The sequence below is a fragment of the Malus sylvestris genome, chromosome 6 (assembly GCF_916048215.2).
Source record: "Malus sylvestris chromosome 6, drMalSylv7.2, whole genome shotgun sequence".
Taxonomy (NCBI): Eukaryota; Viridiplantae; Streptophyta; class Magnoliopsida; order Rosales; family Rosaceae; genus Malus; species Malus sylvestris.
The window spans coordinates 25,849,941-25,870,697 of record NC_062265.1 but is presented as its reverse complement, the minus strand read 5'-3'; the positions used below and the strand labels follow the sequence as shown (position 1 = coordinate 25,870,697).

The window sequence follows — 20,757 nt, the reverse complement described above, 5'->3', positions numbered from 1 at the left end:
GATGAGATGAGGGCTTGTCGGCTAGATGAGGGAGAGATCAGAGATGAGAGATTAGGGCTCGGCTATTCGATTCGATAGAAACAATGGAACGAAAGTGAAGTTTGTGAAATGGTATTCTGACCTAAAAACATATGAACGGCAAAGATTAAATCCAAAACAATGAACGGTTGAAATAATTCTTTTATAATTAAGAGAAAAAAAAAAATATATATATATATATATAATATTTATTTTCGGTTCGGTATGGGAATACCGAAAATTTGAGATTCAAAACCGAATCCCATACCGAAAATATCGGTTTGGTTCGGGATTACATACCAAAAATTTCGAGATTTTTGGTTTCGGATCGGGATTTTTTCGGTTTGATTTTGAATTTTTGGGATTTTTTTCCAGCCCTACATACAACGAAAAGGAAGCGTTTAAGCATTTACACGCATGCAAAACACAGACACACGAGTAGATAAATTATTCGTTTCCTCTTGGTTGCGAATTCGGTTAAAAACCAACAACGACAGTGAAAGCTCAAAAGAATGGAAATGCAAAACCCCAAAACACAACATACACCAGTGGATAATAGTCAGAGCGCCAGAAAGGCTTCAACAGCCTATACACCACATCCCAAAATTCTATACAATTCCAAATTTAAGCCGCATCCACCACAAAAAACACAAACCAACCCTTCCGAATGAAAAACACACAAACATTCCCCGAACCACATATTTAACACATCGGATCAAACTTTCATATTCCGTCAGCAATCTTGGGCAGCATCGGTATCCCAGTTGTCTTCCTCTCCCAACTCGTACTTACTGAAGTGCTTTACCCTGAACTTCCACTCGCCTTTCAAGGCGTCATAAGAAACAAACTCGGCTCCTTGATCCTCTGCCTTCTTCTTCAGCATCTGCTTGTATCTCTCTGTCTTCGGCCCTTCTGTGAATCGACGCCCTGTTTTTTTGTCAGTGCATGTAATGTTGAGAAGTGTAACCTCAGCAGGTTTGTTGAGGCCTTGCCCGACAGGAGGTTTCTTACTGTCATCCATATACACTATCACCTCCCGGTTGTTGAACTGCACGAGAGCCTCAAGATCAAGGCATCGCACATCTGTCTCCCCAAAGAACTTGATGCTACCATACCCAACTCGTCCAACCACAAAGTCCTTGACACAACAGCAGAACCCTGGTTCTGCCCTTTCCTTAGCTGCCAATTCTTGGATTCGAGGTTCTGTATAGTAGTCGGTACGACGGAGCTTTGGCATTAGTGCCTCAATGTCAGCGCCATGCTCATACGCAATAGCAGCCTCACCGGCTCTATGCCCACTCAGTGTCATATAAGAGTCCCCTTTCTGAACAGAATGATCATCATGAACTCCATTCGGTTTCTGGTTGACTTTGGCATTATCCGCCCGCTCTTTCACAAAGCCATTTTCTTCTCGAGTTTCTGAAACAACAGAAAGCAATGTCAGCCAACACCACAGATACTATCAAACCAAATACAACCACAAAAACACTAAAGGTCGGGTGTTCCAGTGAATTCCTAACAAAATACATTAACAATAAACCACAAGCTAATTAAAAACTATCTTTCTCCCTAGAAAGAGCTTCTCCCGGAATTTTTCGTGAATAAACATTTTGTTCAGAAGAGTAAGCAATGTGCAGCAAGCCAAAATATGCTCAGACACAATAAATTTGAAAACTAACTCAAAACTCTCGGCATTAGTGCATAATAATCTAGTGTGTGTGGTATTGACATTACATGAACAATAGAAAAAACTCTCAATTAGGCCAGAAGGCCCAGAACCCGTCAACAAAAATACACTAATGGATGTAAACAAACCAAAAACTCCCTTAATAATGGCTACTAAAAGCATTTCATAAACATTAAATATGCCCATTCCAAAGCTGAACTATTTCTCAAGCCAAACATGAAGAGGCTGTATAAGTGAAAGGCCAAAAGGAAAGAAAATGATAATGGCACAACAGAACTTACCATTCTCATGAACCAGAGTAGAAGTATCCTTTAATGGGGATGCTTTCTCAGCAACAACCCTTTGAGGCCACTGTTCTTTTGGACGAATGACAAGTACTCTTGGGTTTTCTCTGGGAAGGAAAAGGGCATCCGCCTTGGGTGTGCTGTCTATTTCTTCATCGTCAATAAAGAAAGGGAACTGCAAAACAATAAAGGCAAATAGGTGTAAGAACAAAATTAAAATGCAGAAAACCTAATACAGATTAACTGCTTACATGAAGCATCACCCTCACCCTTGGATCGTCATTCTTAGGATTATATTTTCTCGCAGGCAACCTGACCCGCCTCTGCGACAGGTGTCGAGAGGTCAACAAATATGATACTTTAACAGGTGCAGGTTTGTCTACGACCTGGCAGGGAAAAAAAAAAAGTCAATATCACATTCCATTTTCCTTCGGAGAAGGTTTAAAGAAACTGTGCAACCACATACAAGTGATTCTCAACAGAACTAACACCTTAAAGTCAAATTCAATTTCAAATTAAACAAAAATAAAACCACATAAGAAAATTATATTACAGGCATGCTCGAAATTCCATATTGAATTGATGGTGCAGTTCCACCACGACCAATTGACATTTGTGGCATTGCAGGGAGCGTTCCAAATGGATTTGTAGCAGGGACTGGTTGTACAGCTGCAGAGCTTTGAGTTGCAGGCCTACGAAAGACAGCATTGACCCATATTCTCTAGTTCAAAACTTAATTGTAAAATGAAAAATGAAAAAAATAAACAAAAGAAAACTCTAAATGCTGTAGTCCATGGACATAGAGAACGAAAAGTAAACCCCCAAGTAGCTAACAAAAGCCCCTGCATAGTAAGCCTACACATTGGGATAAGAACAAAAGAAAAAAAAAAAAAAGTATCAACCTAATTAATACTCTGAAGTTAGAATTTTCTTATCTATTAAATAAGCAATAAGATCAACAAAAAAAATACCTCTTCAACTACCAAACGAATAGAAAAGGAACCTTTTTTTAGATTTGTTTCAATAGAGATATTTCAAATCAAATGAGATTTGTTTCATCCCAAAAGTTTCCGCAATTTTTTATCCGTGTAAGTGAAACCAGAAGGGTATGCAAACTAAAAATGTGTATTTAAACACCATAACAGTAAATATACCACGTAAACATGCACACAAAAGCAAAGAACTATGAGAGATACGAGTCATATGACATACAACTGTCCATAGTTATTCTGACCAAGAATTCCTGTTGAACCTCCTCCCAAGCCACTTGTGTTGCCTACAAAGCAAACACCAATTTTTTTTTTTTTTTTTGAGAAGAAAAGGATAAACTACAAAGCAAACACCAATTGATGAAATCAGAACCATCAACTGACAAATAAAACCTCAATGGCTATATGATTGAGAAACATAAGGATGCTCAAAACATATGTTACCTGGCTGGGTTTGATTAAAACTGTTGAAGTTAAAACAACTATTCTGAGTTGGCTGAGATGAGAAAGGCATAGAAAATGAAGTTGGCTGCACGGGAAAGAAAATAAGGAAAAAAGTTAACCAATCATCAATTAAAACCTTTTACTATTAAAAGTAAAAACAAAAAAATAAAACTTACAGTTGGTTGACTAAAACCCATTTGACTGCTTGTAGCCCCAGCAGCAGAGGGGATCCCCAAACCAAAGCCAGTAGAAGGGTTACTAAATGGCTGAGCAAACGGGGTTGTATTCTGCCCAAATGGACTGGTAAAAGCACCACCTGTCTGGGCAGCTGGAGGTGTGGGATTGAATGGATTTGAATTAAATGTGGAAGTTGTTGTCGCAGCCGGAGCAGAAAACGAAAATGCAGAGCTTGACGAACTAAAGAGAGACGGAGATGAGGTTTGAGGGAAAACTGTAGAAGGTTGTGATGGTGTAAAAGGACTGGTTGAAGTAAAAATCCCAAAACTTGATGAGCTGAATGGTGTAGACGCTGTGAAGCCTGTATTAGTGAAGGATGAAGTTTTTGGAGCAAACAAATTAGATGAAGTTGTGGCATTAAAAGGACTTGATGCTTGAGAAAATATCGGTGCAGAATTCAAAGGGCTTGGCTGTGAGGTAGTAATGCCAAACCCACTCCCACCAGCAGGAGCTGGACCACCTGGAGGTCAAAAAGATAACATTTTGAACTTAGCAAATGTCATTATTGTTGAGAAGAACGGAATAGTTCCAAGATACTGAAACGTTATAGCTAGAAACCATACCTTTATCCCCCAATTGATAATCCTCCCAGCGGAGTTCCTCATGACTTTTTTCTTTATATGCTGGCATTGCTGATATTGACTCCAATTTCCCAGCAGCACTAGCCCCAGTTCCACCATCGGGTTCAGGAGTTGCAGTATATGCAACCACTCTACTGCCTCCGCGTTGCGGCCCCCCAAAAGCTGACTGCCCGAAGGCACTAGTGTTCCCAAATGTTGTTGATTGAGCAACTGCATCACAAATTATAAGAATATAATACAACTACAACAATACAAAACAGATTGAGGCATCTGGCTGGTCCATTTTATTTTTTCAAAATGTACCACCACTCATATGCATCTGGAATACTCACCAAATGGAGAACTCTGTGCTCCAAAAGGAGATGAAGCGGCAAATGTAGAACTTGATTGGCCAAAGGCAGGAGTTGATGGAAAGCTGAAAGATGGAGTACTGGATGAACCAAAACCAGGAGCACTTGAAGCACCAAAAGCTGGATTGGTTGAAGTACCAAAGGTCGAGCTAGATGAACCAAAAGCCGGAGTGCTTGAAGCCCCAAATGCTCCCCCAGATCCAAACAAGGGAGAACTTGACACCCCAAATGCAGCTCCTGTGCTTCCAAATGTAGGACTTGTTGTAGAACCAAAGGCTGGGCTACTTGTAGCTCCAAAAGCTGGGGTGCTTGTAGCACCAAAACTTGGGGTGGTGGTAGCACCAAAACTTGGAGTGGTGGCAGCACCAAAGGCTGGACTATTTGTAGCACCAAAGGCTGGGGTGCTTGTAGTACCAAAAGCTGGGGTGCTTGTAGCACCAAAAGCTGGGGTGGTGGTAGCACCAAATGCTGGCTGACTTGATCCACCAAATGGCGTGGAGGAACCAAATATACTGCTCCCAAATGCTGGCTGTGATGCTTGAGTTGTACTTCCAAAAGGACTTGTTTGAGCAGGATTGGACCCAAATGCTCCAAACACAGGCTTCTGACCAAAACCAGATGAACCTGTTGAGAAAGGTGTGTGCATATGGGGGAGAGAAACGGATAAAAAATCATCAGTGACAAGAAGTTATCAAAATAGAAAAACAATTGAGCACAGAGAGATGAATAACATGTAACCAAATAACATGTATGCATTGAGCATCCCATTATAACTAGATCAATCTTGTTGATGAGCTTCTAAAGTGGAAATGATTCCACACATGAAGTGGAATGCAAAGTGAACACATGCCCCTTGAAATACAAGATGAAACCAATCCCTATTCCACTCTCAAAGTCTTAACTCCCCCCTTATGATATTTGTCGTTTCACAAGCCAACTGTACCAATAGATGTGTACCAAATAGAAAGTTTCAACAACAATATATCCATCTTGTACAGAATGCATAATCCACTCATACATTTCCAGAAAACACTTGATGCAAACTTGAAGGGCATTAAGAATGATAGTAGACAATGCAAATGATTTCCAATAACCATATATCATAAAAGTTATATCAAATGAATCATTTGAAAAGTGGTAAGCGAACAAAAAACGAAAAAAATAATAATAATAATTCAAATTTAATCCACTTGCTTACCACCAAAAGGTGATGGTGAAGGACTAGAAGTTGCTCCAAAAGCAGGCGTTGTATTTCCAAAAGCTGGTGAGGATGCAGGACCGAAGGTTGTGGAGGTAGGAAAAGATGAAGAAGCTTGAGTTGCGCCACCAAATACACCAGTTGAAGTTCCTCCAAACATGTTACTCCCTGTTTGCGCACCAAATGGGGTTGTGCTACCAAAAGGCTTAGGGGCAAAAGGATTGTTATTTGTGCTGCTGGTCTGCCCAAATACCGATTGAGACCCAAATGGGCTGCTAGATGACTGCCCAAAAGCTGTTAAACAATATTCCACAAGTAAGATTATTTTCGCACCGCAAAAAATTAACAAGCCCGAATATTTATCAGACAATCAAACAGTATAACCGGAAGACCAGATAAACAAAAGAAATTGCCCGTAATCATGCTGCTAATAAATGCATGTCATACTCATCTAACAACGAAGCAAATAAAAAGTGTATCGACATCTTCCAAAAATCTGACATATGATTGATGAAAATACATAAACCAATTATTCCTTGACCTCGAGCTATTGATGAAAATACATCAACGAAGCAAATAAAAAGTGTATAGCGAGAAGCTTACGATTAGGAGAACCGAACATCCTCTCTTCCGATTCAGCAATCAAAACCCGTGCTATTTCCTTGACCTCGAGCTGCAATGCATACAGAACACAGAGTTAACACAAATTGCAGCACAAAACACATAATTAACAAAGCATCGAGAATTCAAAAACACAAGAAATCCCCAAAACGCGAGACGAACAAAACACAAACGACAGCATTAACGCATTAAATCAGGCATTAAACGCAATCCTAAACCTAATCACCAGAAGAAAACCAAGGGTTAGGGTTTTTTTAAGTACTTGAAAGTGAGCGAAGGCGAAAGTACGGATTTGGAAGGCGGAGGCGTCGGTCGTCGATCTGAACTCGACGAAGGTTGTGAGTTTTGATATCGGAGTCGGCGGAAGGCGACGTAGAGAGGGCGAGGGAGGAGGGTTCGGAGCCGCGGAAGAGAAATGAGAGAGAGCGAGGGCGAGTTGTCGCAACCTCTCGAACTCTCACAAATGTCAGAAAAGGGAGAAGGCGAAAGGTATTTACACGAGTGGGAGGGAAGTGAGCGACGGGCGCGTCGCGTAAATAGTAAGCACGTAATTTTAGCGTGAAGAGTAAGCCCGTAAACCTATCCAAGGAAAGGAGGAGTCTTCACTTCGGACAAGTCGGTTTTCAATATTTGTCCTCTTTATATATATATATATATTTTTTTGGAATATTTTTTTATGTATGTCCTTAACGACACGTTAACTTATTCGAACCAGGTGAAATCACAAGTTACACCGGAAGGTAAGTAGAGTTGAAATCACAAGTTACAGACATATTTACTTATTTGTAACAAGTGAAATTGTAACTAAGAGAAGAAAGTAAGTAAAACTGAAATGGAAAATGTGGTTAATGAAAATACCGTATTGTTGTTAATAACATGTGTTTACTTATTCAAAACGGGTGAAATCACGAGTCAAAGAAGAAAGCCAATACAATTAAAAAATAAAATGAGTTTAATGAAAGTACCGTATTGTTGTTAATGTTATATTTCTTTATTTGAAACAGGTGAAATTACTCAAAGGCTACACCGAACATCCAATCACAACTCTCTCTCTCTCTCTCTCTCTCTCTCTCTCTCTCTCTCTCTCTCTCTCTCTCTCTCTCTCTCTCTCTCTCTGCACTCAGTGCTTTTTCTTTCACATTCCCCGTTTCATAAAGAAAACAAAACATGATTAAGAAACAAAGATTATTGCCCGCACTCCCCAATCACCACTTACCCTCTTCATGAAGTCGTGGGGGAAGAATTGAATTGAATGAAATTGAATTGAGGAAATATTGAAATATGGTCGAGTCAGAATCATATTCTTGTTAAAAGTGTTTTTTTAAATTTCTTAGAATCGGAGTAAGAATCGTATTTATTCATATAAGTTGTCTACTTAACCACACGATTCAGAAAGAAAATCAATAACATTACTAAATTAATTTTTAAAACTTTGTGAGAAAGCTTTAAGTTTTTTCTTTTACGATTTTTTTTTTTTTGAAAATACTGAAAAGATATTTTTGTAGTTAATATAAGAAAACCCATCCCCCCTTTTTTTTCTTTTTTCTTTTTTTTTTTTTTTTGTAAACTCCCCTTTTCTTTTTTCTTTCTGGTGAAGAAAGCACCCCATCCTTCTCAATTAAATTTAGAAGGATCATCCTCACCGTTCGATCATTTTCGCATTAGATCAGCCACGCCCCTTTTTCCTGGCACAAAAAGAACAAGGTGAATGTTAGTTTCCCCAAAAAAAAAAGGTGAATGTTAGATACAGAAACGTCCATTTTCTTTAATGTGAGTTTTAACATTAACAAAGTAAACCATCACTCAACAAAAATTAACACACGAAACTTAGTTTGCTAGATGGCAAGATAATGAGAAGGGTGGGATCATAACCCTCTCAAAGCAAGCTTAGGGCACAACTTCAAGTAACATAAAATACGTTAGGCGCTAGTAGCGCTAGCAACACCTATTTGTGCAACACATGAGTCTTGTTTCAACCCGAAAAGTGATTGAGATGGGAAAGGCGCAGAACAATAAATCAGTTGCTTGGGCAATAAATAGAGAAAAAAGTTAACTAATCATCAATTAAAACCTTTTATGATTAAAAATTAAAAACTTACACAGCTCCTTAATTAAAACCCATTAGGCTGCCTGTATCACCAGCATCAGTGAAGATTCCCAAATAGAGGTGGCAAATCAACCAATTCGATTGTTAATGGTATCCATTAAGACTTTTAGTTTGATTTCACCTTACACCATCATCACACTACCAATCTCACATTTATATTAAAGTGATATCAAATTGAACGGGTTTTAATAGATATCCATTAAGAATCCGATGAGTTAATTTGCCACATATATCCTCAAACCAAATGGACCGGTAAAAGCACCACCTTTCTGGGCAGTTGGAGGTGTGGGATTGAAAGGATTGGAATTAAATGTGGAAGTTGTTGTAGCTGGAGCAGAAAATGAAAATCCAGAGCTTGACGAACTAAAGAGAGATGGAGATTGAGGTTTAAGGGAAAACTGTAAGAGGTTGGGATGGTGTCAAAGCCCTTATATATCATATGCATATAAACTATAAAGTATACAAAAGAATTCCATTTTGTTTCCTCTTGTTTTTTTATTTGTCCATACATACTGTGTCAAATAGATCGAAATCGGGGAGAATTTCTGAAATGTAAAGTTGTTGTGAAGCTGTATTAGTGAAGGATGGAGTTTTTGGAGCAAACAAATTAGATGAAGTTGTGGCATTAAAAGGACTTGATGCTCGAGGAAATGTCTTTGTTGGGGGGGGGGGGCACCACCTGGAAGTCGAAAAGATAACATTGAACTCGGCATTGAACTCGGCAGGTGTCATTATTGCTGAAAAACGCGGAAATTTTCCAAGATACTGAAATGTTATATAACTAGAAACCATACATCTATTAGAGACCCAGCGCTTAAGTGGCCTAGGTGGATTTATGTAAAATTTATTGTATATCTTTTAAATAAGTGTTTATTAACACTTCAAAGAAAACCTATAGTTACCTGGATAATAAAAAAAATGATAAAATGCAAAAATAGATGTAGAATAATACATAAAGTACATGTATTTAACAAGTTCAATATTTTAAAAGGTATCATGCTTGAATCTAACTGGGGTTCGTGATGGTGGAGGAAATGGATCAGAAAAAGGAGGGCTTCTAGTTGTAAGACATCTAATGAAACCGTCGTTGGAATTAAGATCTCATTCAAAGAGAAAGATATCAAATATCTTGAGTTTTCATTAAACATATTATCATTGTGAGGAGTATACATGGATGATACATGTATCCAACAAGTTCACAATTTAAAAATACATAAAATGCAAATTAGAAGGAATAAGAAAATATAATTATATAAGATAATTGCAAAGTTGTAAAGCTAAGCATCAATCTCTTCTTCTCCATATCCCTCTAAGACTCTTTCTCTGTGTCAGACTCAAACTCAACTTCATCATCTCTTTCCGTGTCCTCATCCGATACAAAATCTTTATCATGAAGTTCTCTCACTTCAACATTTCTAAAACTCCTCCTAGGCTCTAGGAAACTTACCCACCTCCGATGTCTCTCCATCCATTCCCGAATCAAGCTCAACTTCTTCATCACTACCCTCCACAATCCATCCTTGCACCATACTACAAGTAATATATCCATTTTCTTCTTCTTGTTTCTTTTCTTCTTATTCATGATCTCTGCATTGAATTGGACAGACTAAATTATTTAATCTTGTTGTATTTAATCTATTAATTTTCTTTTGTATGTATCTCCTTAAAAGTGCTCAAATTCCTCTCACAACCGGATGAACTTGTAGTCAATGAGAGAATCTTTATAGCCCTCCTTTGCAAATTAGGTATACAATTTCTATAAATATACCACGATGAAACTAAAGCAGAAAAAAAAACACGATTAGTAAAAAAAAAGAAGTAGGAAAGCCAAATTTAATAAACAAAATACAAGCATTATGTGAATATGAATACCTGGATTATAGTTGTCATCATTCTCAACGCATCCAACCTCGGCCAAATTCATCCTCTCTTTTTGTCATACTCATGCATCTCAAACATTTATCATTTGGTTTTGGACATCATAGTTATCCGGAAATAACTTCTCAAGACAAGTAAAGATGCCCTCCATGACAATTGGATCATGTTGTATGCTTTGATCTTTGAAGAAGTAATAAGGGTTCAAGAAGTAGCCTGCCAAATGCAATAGACTATCGAGCCGATCACAAACTTTTTCATCAATTATTTAGAGAATTGGTTGATAGTTGGCCTCACTATTTTTTAATGCCTCTTTAATCTCCTTTTTTTTTTGTGGCTTGCCTTACAAAAATCTCATTGATGCATTTTTATCTCCATCCATATTCGAAGTACCATAAATAAAGGTTCAAACACTTTCAAGCAAAGTGAGACCCCACTCAAAGAATGCGCACTCACTATGGTAGCATATGTCGTTTTCCCCTTGGGGCTCTTGGAATGTTTGCAATGTTAACATTCATCACTAGCAACCATATTCTTTAAGTCTTTTCTCTAATCACTCAAGTTTTGCAATGTGAGAAAAAAGTTGCAAATCTAATGGACTCCAGCCTCACTATTTCTTTTTTTTTTTCTTGTATGCTTCCTCATCCATGCCAAAGATTTATGATGTGCATAAATGAAGATAGTGAAAATCTTTACCTTGTCAATAGCTCCCTTGAACCTAGGTAGATTATCAATCCCTTGAAGCATGAGGTTCCACTCAGATGATTTCCAAAACATGTTTGGCCTCTTTTTCTTCATCATGTTGATCACTGCCATATTGTTAGAAGCATTATCGTTAACCATTTAAATTACATTTTGAGGCTCAATTTCTTTAAACACACTTGTCAACATATTCAAAAATGTATTCTCCATTGAGTGCTTCACTAGGGCATTCCTTGGAAGAAAGAAATATGGTGCTTTCCTTGCAATTGTGACACAAATTCAGTATGCTTCTCCTCTTCTTGTCGCTCCAACCATCAATCATAATTATGTAACCATTCAAAGCCCACTCTTCTTCATTATTCTTAAGTGAATTTTTCACTCTTTACCTCTTCTTTCAATATAGGCTTTCTTAAATCGTATTGGCTTGAAAGTTGGTAACCCGAGTCAGATTGACCAACTGCTTACACAAAGTGTTTGAAACTATCATCATCAATGGCACATAAATGAATATAGGTTTTATACACCCATCGATCAAAAAATTGATACTTGATGAGCTCTATCCCCCCAAATTGCATCATGGATGTTTTGTTACCCCGTCTTCTTGCTTTTTTGAAGAATAAGGATTGATTGTGAATGCCATATCCTAATCCAAGAGTGTGCAACCTTTTCCTTGACCCAACAACGTCAATGTCTTCTTCTTCTTCAATTTCTTGAAGCTAAACCTCTTCCCTCACTTCCTAGTTGTGTTTATTCCTACGTTTCTTCTTACTTTTGGCTTCTTCTAATTGAGCTCTACATTTGACTTTATCCTCATCCGAAGACTTTGTGAACGATGCTACATTTCCCTTTTATGTTGGCTATGTGTTGTGTCAATTTATATACTCCACCACTAATTATTTCGTTGCACAACTTACATTGCACCTTATCTGAGCTTGTAAGATTTGCCAAATCCCATACTCCCATCCCACATCGTCTGAACTACCCTTCAACAAATTTTCAGTTTAAGAGGAAGATGACATTGCATTAGATGCTCCGAATAATGCAATGCCTAACATCTAAATATAATATTCCATTATGAGAACCAAACCAAAATGAGAATTAGCGTCAAATTCGACATCTCAAAAAAATTTAACCAAACCAATATGAGAACCATTCTCATAGAGTAAAGTGGAAAATGGGGTACGGGTACATTAAAAGCGTTCAAGAACACAACAACTTGAAAAGAATAGGAAAATTAAATAGTACAAATGATGAACTAATTTAAACTGAGACTCAAATTTAAGTCATTTTTCGGTACGAATGATGAAGACTCAAATTCAAGTCATATTTTCGGTGATCTAGTTATGTAGTTAAGAACTTTGATATCAAGCAAAGTAGGAAACCCATTAATCCATTTAAAAAGTAGAACTTAAATTACTGATAGGGTTAAACTAAGCAAACTATTATAAAAGTTAAAACAGAATAAGGAATGGAAATTCAAACTTTGATATCTAGATGCAGAAATTAGGGGTGGGCAAACAGGTCTAGGAACCGTAGGATGGGGTGGGTCTAGTCAATTCGAGGCAGGTACGGGATGGGTACAAATTTTGTAAACTCCAAACTGAACGGGACGGAATATGGCGAGTCCATGTGAATGGCGGGGCAGGCCAGGTCCAAATTTTTTAAAAAAGGGGACCATCGGCCCAGACCGTTGATACCATCCATTATATGGAGATTAAATCTTCACCATTGATTTATACATCTCTTACTCTCGGTCTCTCCTCTCTTGATTTCCCAAGTCAAGAGTGGACTCTCCTCACTCGAATTCCCAAGTCGAGCATCGATCTGGAGGACTCTCTCCAGACTTCGCCTACCATCGCTTTGTCATCGTGACTTCAGCTTCTTCATTAATCCATAAGCGATGGTCGCCGCAAGGATGCCAGCAGGTGTTTGGCAAAGATGATCAAGGACAAGGACATCACCACCTCCCTCGACGGCCTCACGGAGAAGGAGATCGGCGTCCTCGCCAACTAGGAGAAAATGTTCGAAGCTTACCCAGTTATTGAAGTTGAGCTTGTGTTTGCCGCTTGAGGTCTTCCATTTGTGCCATCTTTCTGGTTTATTTTTTGATTTGAAGCTGTTTGTGGGGAATTCTAAATAAAACAAAAGGATCCAAAGAGGGAATTTGTTATTTTTTATGTTGTATGCAATCACTAATTTGGAGCTAAAGTTGTAGTAAGTTGTTAAATTTCGGATTTTGATCAATTGGGTTTTTATATTGTAAAGCAATCTTGGAAAAGTAGTCATCTGGGTTGTAAAAAAATTAAATTTTTGTATTAAAGTTTGTTGCTTTGAAGGTTTTTCTTGAGGAGATCGGCTGGGTGTGTAAATTATGATTGAGTTTTATGATTTGGGTAAATTGGTTGTATTGGGAAATTTGATAGGGAAGGAATTGGAATTGTACCCGTGAGGCCCCTAGGAAACAAGCCGGATTAGATCCGGTTCCTATTTCAATTTTTGCATGATTCACCTTGCCCCGCCCCACTATATTTTCAAAAGAGTAGTCTGACCCCTTCAATTTTGGGTCCGGTCCGGTCCGGCCCAGCCCGTGCCCATCCCTAGCGGAGATACCAATTAAGTTAATTAACCAATTAACTTTTATCTTTCTGTAATATTAAAACAAATGTTTCCCTTGCAGATGCAGAAGTACCTGGAGACCGTGGAGCTATTATCAAACGAAAAAGCTAACAAGAAACGTACTCAAATGGAATGCAAACCTGCCAAACTGGAGATGCGAGTTTGTATTTGCTAGGGAACTTGCACATATTGTACAATCAGATGAGAGCTAGAGACGGAGTTGGAGACGGCTTAAGACGAGAGCTGGGGTTGTTGTAGACTTGTAGTTGCAGACCAAAAGACGATGGCCAGACACCAGGCAAGAGAACTTGCACAGAGGGACGAGAGTTTCAGGGTCGAGACGACCGGGGAGGGAGAAATGTGGAAATACTTCAATTCAATTTAGGCAATTAGGTTACCGGGGCAAGGACACGAGCCACTTAAGTTAATTATTTTTTAATAAATAAATAAAACCAAACCGCCAAGCCTCCTAGGACCGCATAACTCCAGATTGATTTTACAAAACGATTTGCACAATATCACAGCGGGCCTTTACCGCCTAGCGCTTAGGCACCACCTAGAGCAAATGCACCGCCTAGAGCAAATGCACCGTATAAGCGGCCGCCTAAATCGATTTTTAGAACATTGCTCCCAGCGAAGTTCTTCATGACTTTTTTCTGTATATGCTGGCATTGCTGATATTGACTCAAATTTCCCACTTCCACCATCAGGTTCAGGAGTTGCAGCATATGCAACCACTCTACTGCCCCCGAGTTGTTGGCCCCCAAAAAAAAGGGTTACCGAATGGGTGAGAAAAAGGAGTTGTATTCTGCCCAAATGGACTGGTAAAAGCACCACCTGTCTGGGCAGCTGGAGGTGTGGGATTGAATGGATTTGAATTAAATGTGGAAGTTGTTGTAGCAGCCGGATAAGAAAATGAAAGTGCAGAGCTTGACGAACTAAAGAGAGACGGAGATGAGGTTTGAGGGAAAACTGTAGAAGGTTGTGATGGTGTAAAAGGACTGGTTGAAGTAGAAATCCCAAAACTTGATGAACTGAATGGTGTAGACGTTGTTGTGAAGCCTGTATTAGTGAGGGATGAAGTTTTTGGAGCAAACAAATTAGATGAAGTTGTGGCATTAAGAGGACTTGATGCTTGAGGAAATGTCTGTGCATAATTCAAAGGGTTTGGCTGTGAGGTAGTAATGCCAAACCCACTCCCACCAGCAGGAGCTGGACCACCTGGATGTCGAAAAAATAACATTACGAACTTAGCAAATGTCACTATTGCTGACAAGCGCCGACAAGTTCCAAGATACTGAAACGTTATAACTAGATACCATACCTTTATCCCCCAATTGATAATCCTCCCAGCGGAGTTCCTCATGACTTTTTTCTTTATATGCTGGCATTGCTGATATTGACTCCAATTTCCCACTTCCACCATCGGGTTCAGGAGTTGCAGCATATGCAACCACTCTACTGCCCCCGCGTTGCTGGCCCCCAAAAGCTGACTGCCCAAAGGCACCAGTGTTCCCAAATGTTGTTGATTGAGCTCCTGCATCACAAATTTAAGAATATAATACAACTACAATGATACAAAAACAGACCAAGGCATCAGGCTGGTACATTTTATTTTTTCAAAATGTAACACCACTCATATGCATTTGGAATACTCACCAAATGGAGAACTCTGTGCTCCAAAAGGAGATGAAGCGGCAAATTGACTGCTACCAAATGTAGAACTTGATTGGCCAAAGGCAGGAGTTAATGGAAAGCTGAAAGATGGAGTACTGGAAGAACCAAAACCAGATGTACCTGTTGAGAGAGGTGTGTGCATATGGGGGGGGCGAAACAGAGAAAAAATCATCAGTGACAAGAAGTTATCAAAATAGAGGAACAACTGAGCACAGAGAGATAAATAACATGTAAATTAATAACAGAGGAATTGAGCATCCCATTATACATAGACTATTGAACCCTGGACCTTGTGGGTAACGCGAGGTTCGCAAAACCACCAAGCTGCCAGAGACAGGCAATTGAGCATCCTATTATAACCAGATCAATCTTGTTGATGAGCTTTTGAAGTGGAAACGATTCCGCACATGAGCTAAGAAGTAGAGTGAACACATGCCCCTTGAAATACAAGATGAAACCAATCCATCACACACAAAAATTACAGCCAGAGTAGTAAAGGTATAGTAATCATCCCTATTCCACTCTCAAAGTCTTAATTCCCCCTTAATGATATTTGGTCGTTTCACAAGCCCGCTGCACCAATAGATGTGTAACAAATATAAAGTTCAACAACAATATATCCATCTTGTACAGAAACCATATTACACTCATACACTTCCAGAAAAACACTCAATGCAAACTTGAAGGGCATAGTAGACAATGCAAATGATTTCCAATAACCATATATCATAAAAGTTATATCAAAAGAATCAGTTGAAAAGTGGTGAGCAAACACAAAACAAACAAAAAAAGTTCAAATTTAATCCAATGGCTTACCACCAAAAGGTGATGGTGAAGGACTAGAAGTTGCTTCAAAAGCAGTCGTTGTATTTCCAAAAGCTCGTGACGACGCAGCACCGAAGGTTGTGGAGGAAGGAAAAGGTGAAGATGCAGAAAATAAAAATGCAGACCTTGACGAACTAAAGAGAGACGGAGATGAGGTTTGAGGGAAAACCGTAGAAGGTTGTGATGGTGTAAAAGGACTGGTTGAAGTAGAAATCCCAAAACTTGCTGAACTGACTGGTGTAGACGTTGTTGTGAAGCCTGTATTCGTGAAGGATAAAGTTTTTGGAGCAAACAAATTAGATGAAGTTGTGGCATTAAAAGGACTTGATGCTTGAAGGAATGTCGGTGCAGGATTCAAAGGGTTTGGCTGTGAGGTAGTAATGCCAAACCCACTCCCACCAGCAGGGGCTGGACCACCTGGAAGTTAAAAAAAAATAACATTTTGAACTTAGCAAATGTCATTATTGCTGACAAACGCAGAAAAGTTCCAAGATACTGAAACGATATAACTAGAAACCAAACCTTTATCCCCCAATTGATAATCCTCCCAGCGGAGTTCTTCATGACTTTTTTCTTTATATGCTGGCATTGCTGATATTGACTCCAATTTCCCAGCAGCACTAGTCCCAGTTCCACCATCGGGTTCAGGAGTTGCAGCATATGCAACCACTCTACTGCCTCCGCGTTGCTGGCCCCCAAAAGCTGACTGCCCAAAGGCACCAATGTTCCCAAATGTTGTTGATTGAGCTCCTGCATCACAAATTATAAGAATATAATACAACTACAACGATACAAAACAGAATGAGGCATCTCGTTGGTCCATTTTATTTTTTTCAAAATGTACCACCACCCATATGCATTGGGAATACTCACCAAACGGAGAACTCTGTGCTCCAAAAGGAGATGAAGCGGCAAATTGGCTGCTACCAAATGTAGAACTTGATTGGCCAAAGGTAGGAGTTGATGGAAAGCTGAAAGATGGAGTACTGGATGAACCAAAACTAGGAGCACTTGAAGCACCAAAAGCTGGATTGTTTGAAGTACCAAAGGTCGAGCTAGATGAACCAAAAGCCGGAGTGCTTGAAGCCCCAAATGCTCCCCCAGATCCAAACAAGGGAGAACTTGACACCCCAAATGCAGCTCATGTGCTTCCAAATGTAGGACTTGTTGTGGAACCAAAGGCCGGGCTCGTTGTACCTCCAAAGGCTGGGGTGCTTGAAGCACCAAAAGCTGGGGTGATGGTAGCACCAAAGGCTGGACTACTTGTAGCACCAAACGCTGGGGTGCTTGTAGCACCATAAGCTGGGGTGGTGGTAGCACCAAATGGCGTGGAGGAACCAAATATACTGCTACCAAATGTAGAACTTGATTGGCCAAAGGCGGGAGTTGATGGAAAGCTGAAAGATGGAGTACTGGATTAACCAAAACTAGGAGCACTTGAAGCACCAAAAACTGGATTGCTTGAAGTACCAAAGGTCGAGCTATATGAACCAAAAGTCGGAGTGCTTGAAGCCCCATATGCTCCCCCAGATCCAAACAAGGGAGAACTTGACACCCCAAATACCGCTTCTGTGCTTCCAAATGTAGGACTTGTTGTGGAACCAAAGGCTGGGCTACTTGTAGCTCCAAAAGCTGGGGTGCTTGTAGCACCAAATGCTGGCTGACTTGATCCACCAAATGGCGTGGAGGAACCAAATATACTGCTACCAAATGTAGAACTTGATTGGCCAAAGGCGGGAGTTGATGGAAAGCTGAAAGATGGAGTACTGGATGAACCAAAACTAGGAGCACTTGAAGCACCAAAAACTGGATTGCTTGAAGTACCAAAGGTCGAGCTATATGAACCAAAAGTCGGAGTGCTTGAAGCCCCATATGCTCCCCCAGATCCAAACAAGGAAGAACTTGACACCCCAAATACCGCTTCTGTGCTTCCAAATGTAGGACTTGTTGTGGAACCAAAGGCTGGGCTACTTGTAGCTCCAAAAGCTGGGGTGCTTGTAGCACCAAAACTTGGGGTGGTGGTAGCACCAAAGGCTGGACTACTTGTAGCACCAAAAGCTGGGGTGGTGGTAGCACCAACTGCTGGCTGACTTGATCCACCAAATGGCGTGGAGGAACCAAATATACTGCTCCCAAATGTAGAACTTGATTGGCCAAAGGCGGGAGTTGATAGAAAGTTGAAAGATGGAGTACTGGATGAACCAAAACCAGGAGCACTTGAAGCACCAAAAGCTGGATTACTTGAAGTACCAAAGGTCGAGCTAGATGAACCAAAAGCCGAAGTGCTTGAAGCCCCATATGCTCCCCCAGATCCAAACAAGGGAGAACTTGACACCCCAAAGGCTGGGCTACTTGTAGCTCCAAAAGCTGGGGTGCTTGTAGCACCAAAACTTGGGGTGGTGGTAGCACCAAAGGCTGGACTGCTTGTAGCACCAAAGGTTGGGGTGCTTGTAGCACCAAAACTTGGGGTGGTGGTAGCACCAAAGGCTGGACTACTTGTAGCACCAAAGGCTGGGGTGGTGGTAGCACCAAATGCTGGCTGACTTGATCCACCAAATGGCGTGGAGGAACCAAATATACTGCTCCCAAATGCTGGCTGTGATGCTTGAGTTGTACTTCCAAAAGGACTTGTTTGAGCAGGATTGGACCCAAATGCTCCAAACACAGGCTTCTGACCAAAACCAGATGAACCTGTTGAGAGAGGTGTGTGCATATGGGGGAGAAAACAGAGAAAAAAATCATCAGTGACAAGAAGTTATCAAAATAGTGAAACAATTGAGCTCAGAGAGATGAATAACATGTACCCAAATAACACAAGAATTGTATGGATTGAGCATCCCATTATAACTAGATCAATCTTGTTGATAAGCTTCTAAAGTGGAAATGATTCCGCACATAAACTAAGAAGCAAAGTGAACACATGCCCCTTGAAATACAAGATGAAACCAATCCACCACACAAAAATTACAGCCAGAGTAGTAAAGGCATAGTAATAATCCCTATTCCACTCTCAAAGTCTTAATTCCCCCCTTTATGATATTTGTCGTTTCACAAGCCAACTGCACCAATAGATGTGTACCGAACAGAAAGTTTCAACAACAATATATCCATCCTGTACAGAATGCATAATCCACTAATATCACGTACTGAAAGCATAATCCACTCATACATTTCCAGAAAAAAAACTCAATGCAAACTTGAAGGGACAATGCCAATGATAACCATATATCATAAGAGTTGAATCAAAAGAATCAGTTGAAAAGTGGTGAGCGAACACAAAACGAAAAAAAAAAAAAAAATCCATTGGCTTACCACCAAAAGGTGATGGTGAAGGACTAGAAGTTGCTCCAAAAGCAGGCGTTGTATTTCCAAAAGCTGGTGAGGACGCAGCACCAAAGGTTGTGGAGGAAGACGAAGGTGAAGAAGCTTGAGTGCCACCAAATACACCAGTTGAAGTTCCTCCAAACATGTTACTCCCTGTTTGCGCACCAAATGGGGTTGTGCTACCAAAAGGCTTAGGGGCAAAAGGATTGTTACTTGTGCTGCTGGTCTGCCCAAATACCGACTGAGACCCAAACGGGCTGCTAGATGACTGCCCAAAAGCTGTTAAACAATATTCCACAAGTTAAATTATTTTCGCAACGAAAAAAATTACCAAGCCCGAACATTTATCAGACAATCAAACATTATAAAGAGAAGACCAGATAAACACAATCAATTGCCCGTAAACATGCTGCTAATAAATGCATGTCATACTCATCTTACAACGAAGCATATCACATATGATTGATGAAAAATACAGGAAGCAATTATTTGTATCGGAACCAATTAAAATATATTGAATGCAGGTAAAATGATGCAACAAAATCTGACTCCAAGGATCAATAAAAGATAGAGTGATAAAAAAGCTTACGATTAGAAGAACCGAACATCTTCTCTTACGATTCGGCAATCAAAACCCGGGCTATTTCCTCCATCTCGAGCTGTAGCGCATACACAACGTTAACACAAATTGCAGCACAAAAGACATATTTAACAAAGCATCGAGGATTCAAAAACACAAGAAATCCCTAAAACGCGAGTCGTATAAAACGCAAACGACAGCATTAACGCATTAAATCAGGCCTTAAGCGCAATCGTAAACCTAATTACCAGAAGAAACCCGAGGATTAGGGTTTTCTAAGTACCTGAAAGTGAGCGAAGGCGAAAGTAGGGATTTGGAAGGCGGAGGCGTCGGTGGTCGATCTGAACTCGACGGACGTGGTGAGTTTTGAGATCGGAGGCGGCAGAAGGCGGCGGAGAGAGGGCGAGAGAGGAAGGTTTGGAGTCGCAGAAGGGAAAAGAGTGAGAGAGCGAGGGCGAGTTGGCGCAGCCTCCCGAACTCTCACAAATGTCAGATAGTATGTTAAGGAATTTGGGAAGTCTGAATTGTGAATACATGAAAAGGAAAGTTCGTTGACTGACAAAATATTGTATTGCTTTAACAACACGTTAATTTATTCGAAACTAGTAAAACAAGGATTTGGATCCTCTCCTGAGCTAATGG

General features: G+C 39.9%; 1 protein-coding gene across 1 annotated transcript; it reads right to left on the bottom strand.

Annotated features, from left to right (window-relative positions):
* Positions 1-457: 457 nt before the first annotated feature.
* LOC126626550 (nuclear pore complex protein NUP98A-like) lies at positions 458-20,611 on the bottom strand. Its single transcript, XM_050295908.1, is given in 16 exon segments — positions 458-1,437; positions 1,987-2,164; positions 2,259-2,375; positions 2,543-2,681; positions 3,202-3,265; positions 3,423-3,507; positions 3,599-4,119; positions 4,223-4,450; positions 4,573-5,214; positions 16,203-16,628; positions 16,734-16,961; positions 17,085-17,408; positions 18,540-18,902; positions 19,524-19,814; positions 20,125-20,194; positions 20,399-20,611. Coding segments are annotated over 15 exon segments (4,311 nt in total). The 5' UTR covers positions 20,144-20,194; positions 20,399-20,611; the 3' UTR covers positions 458-751.
* Between the last annotated feature and the right edge of the window lie 146 nt (positions 20,612-20,757).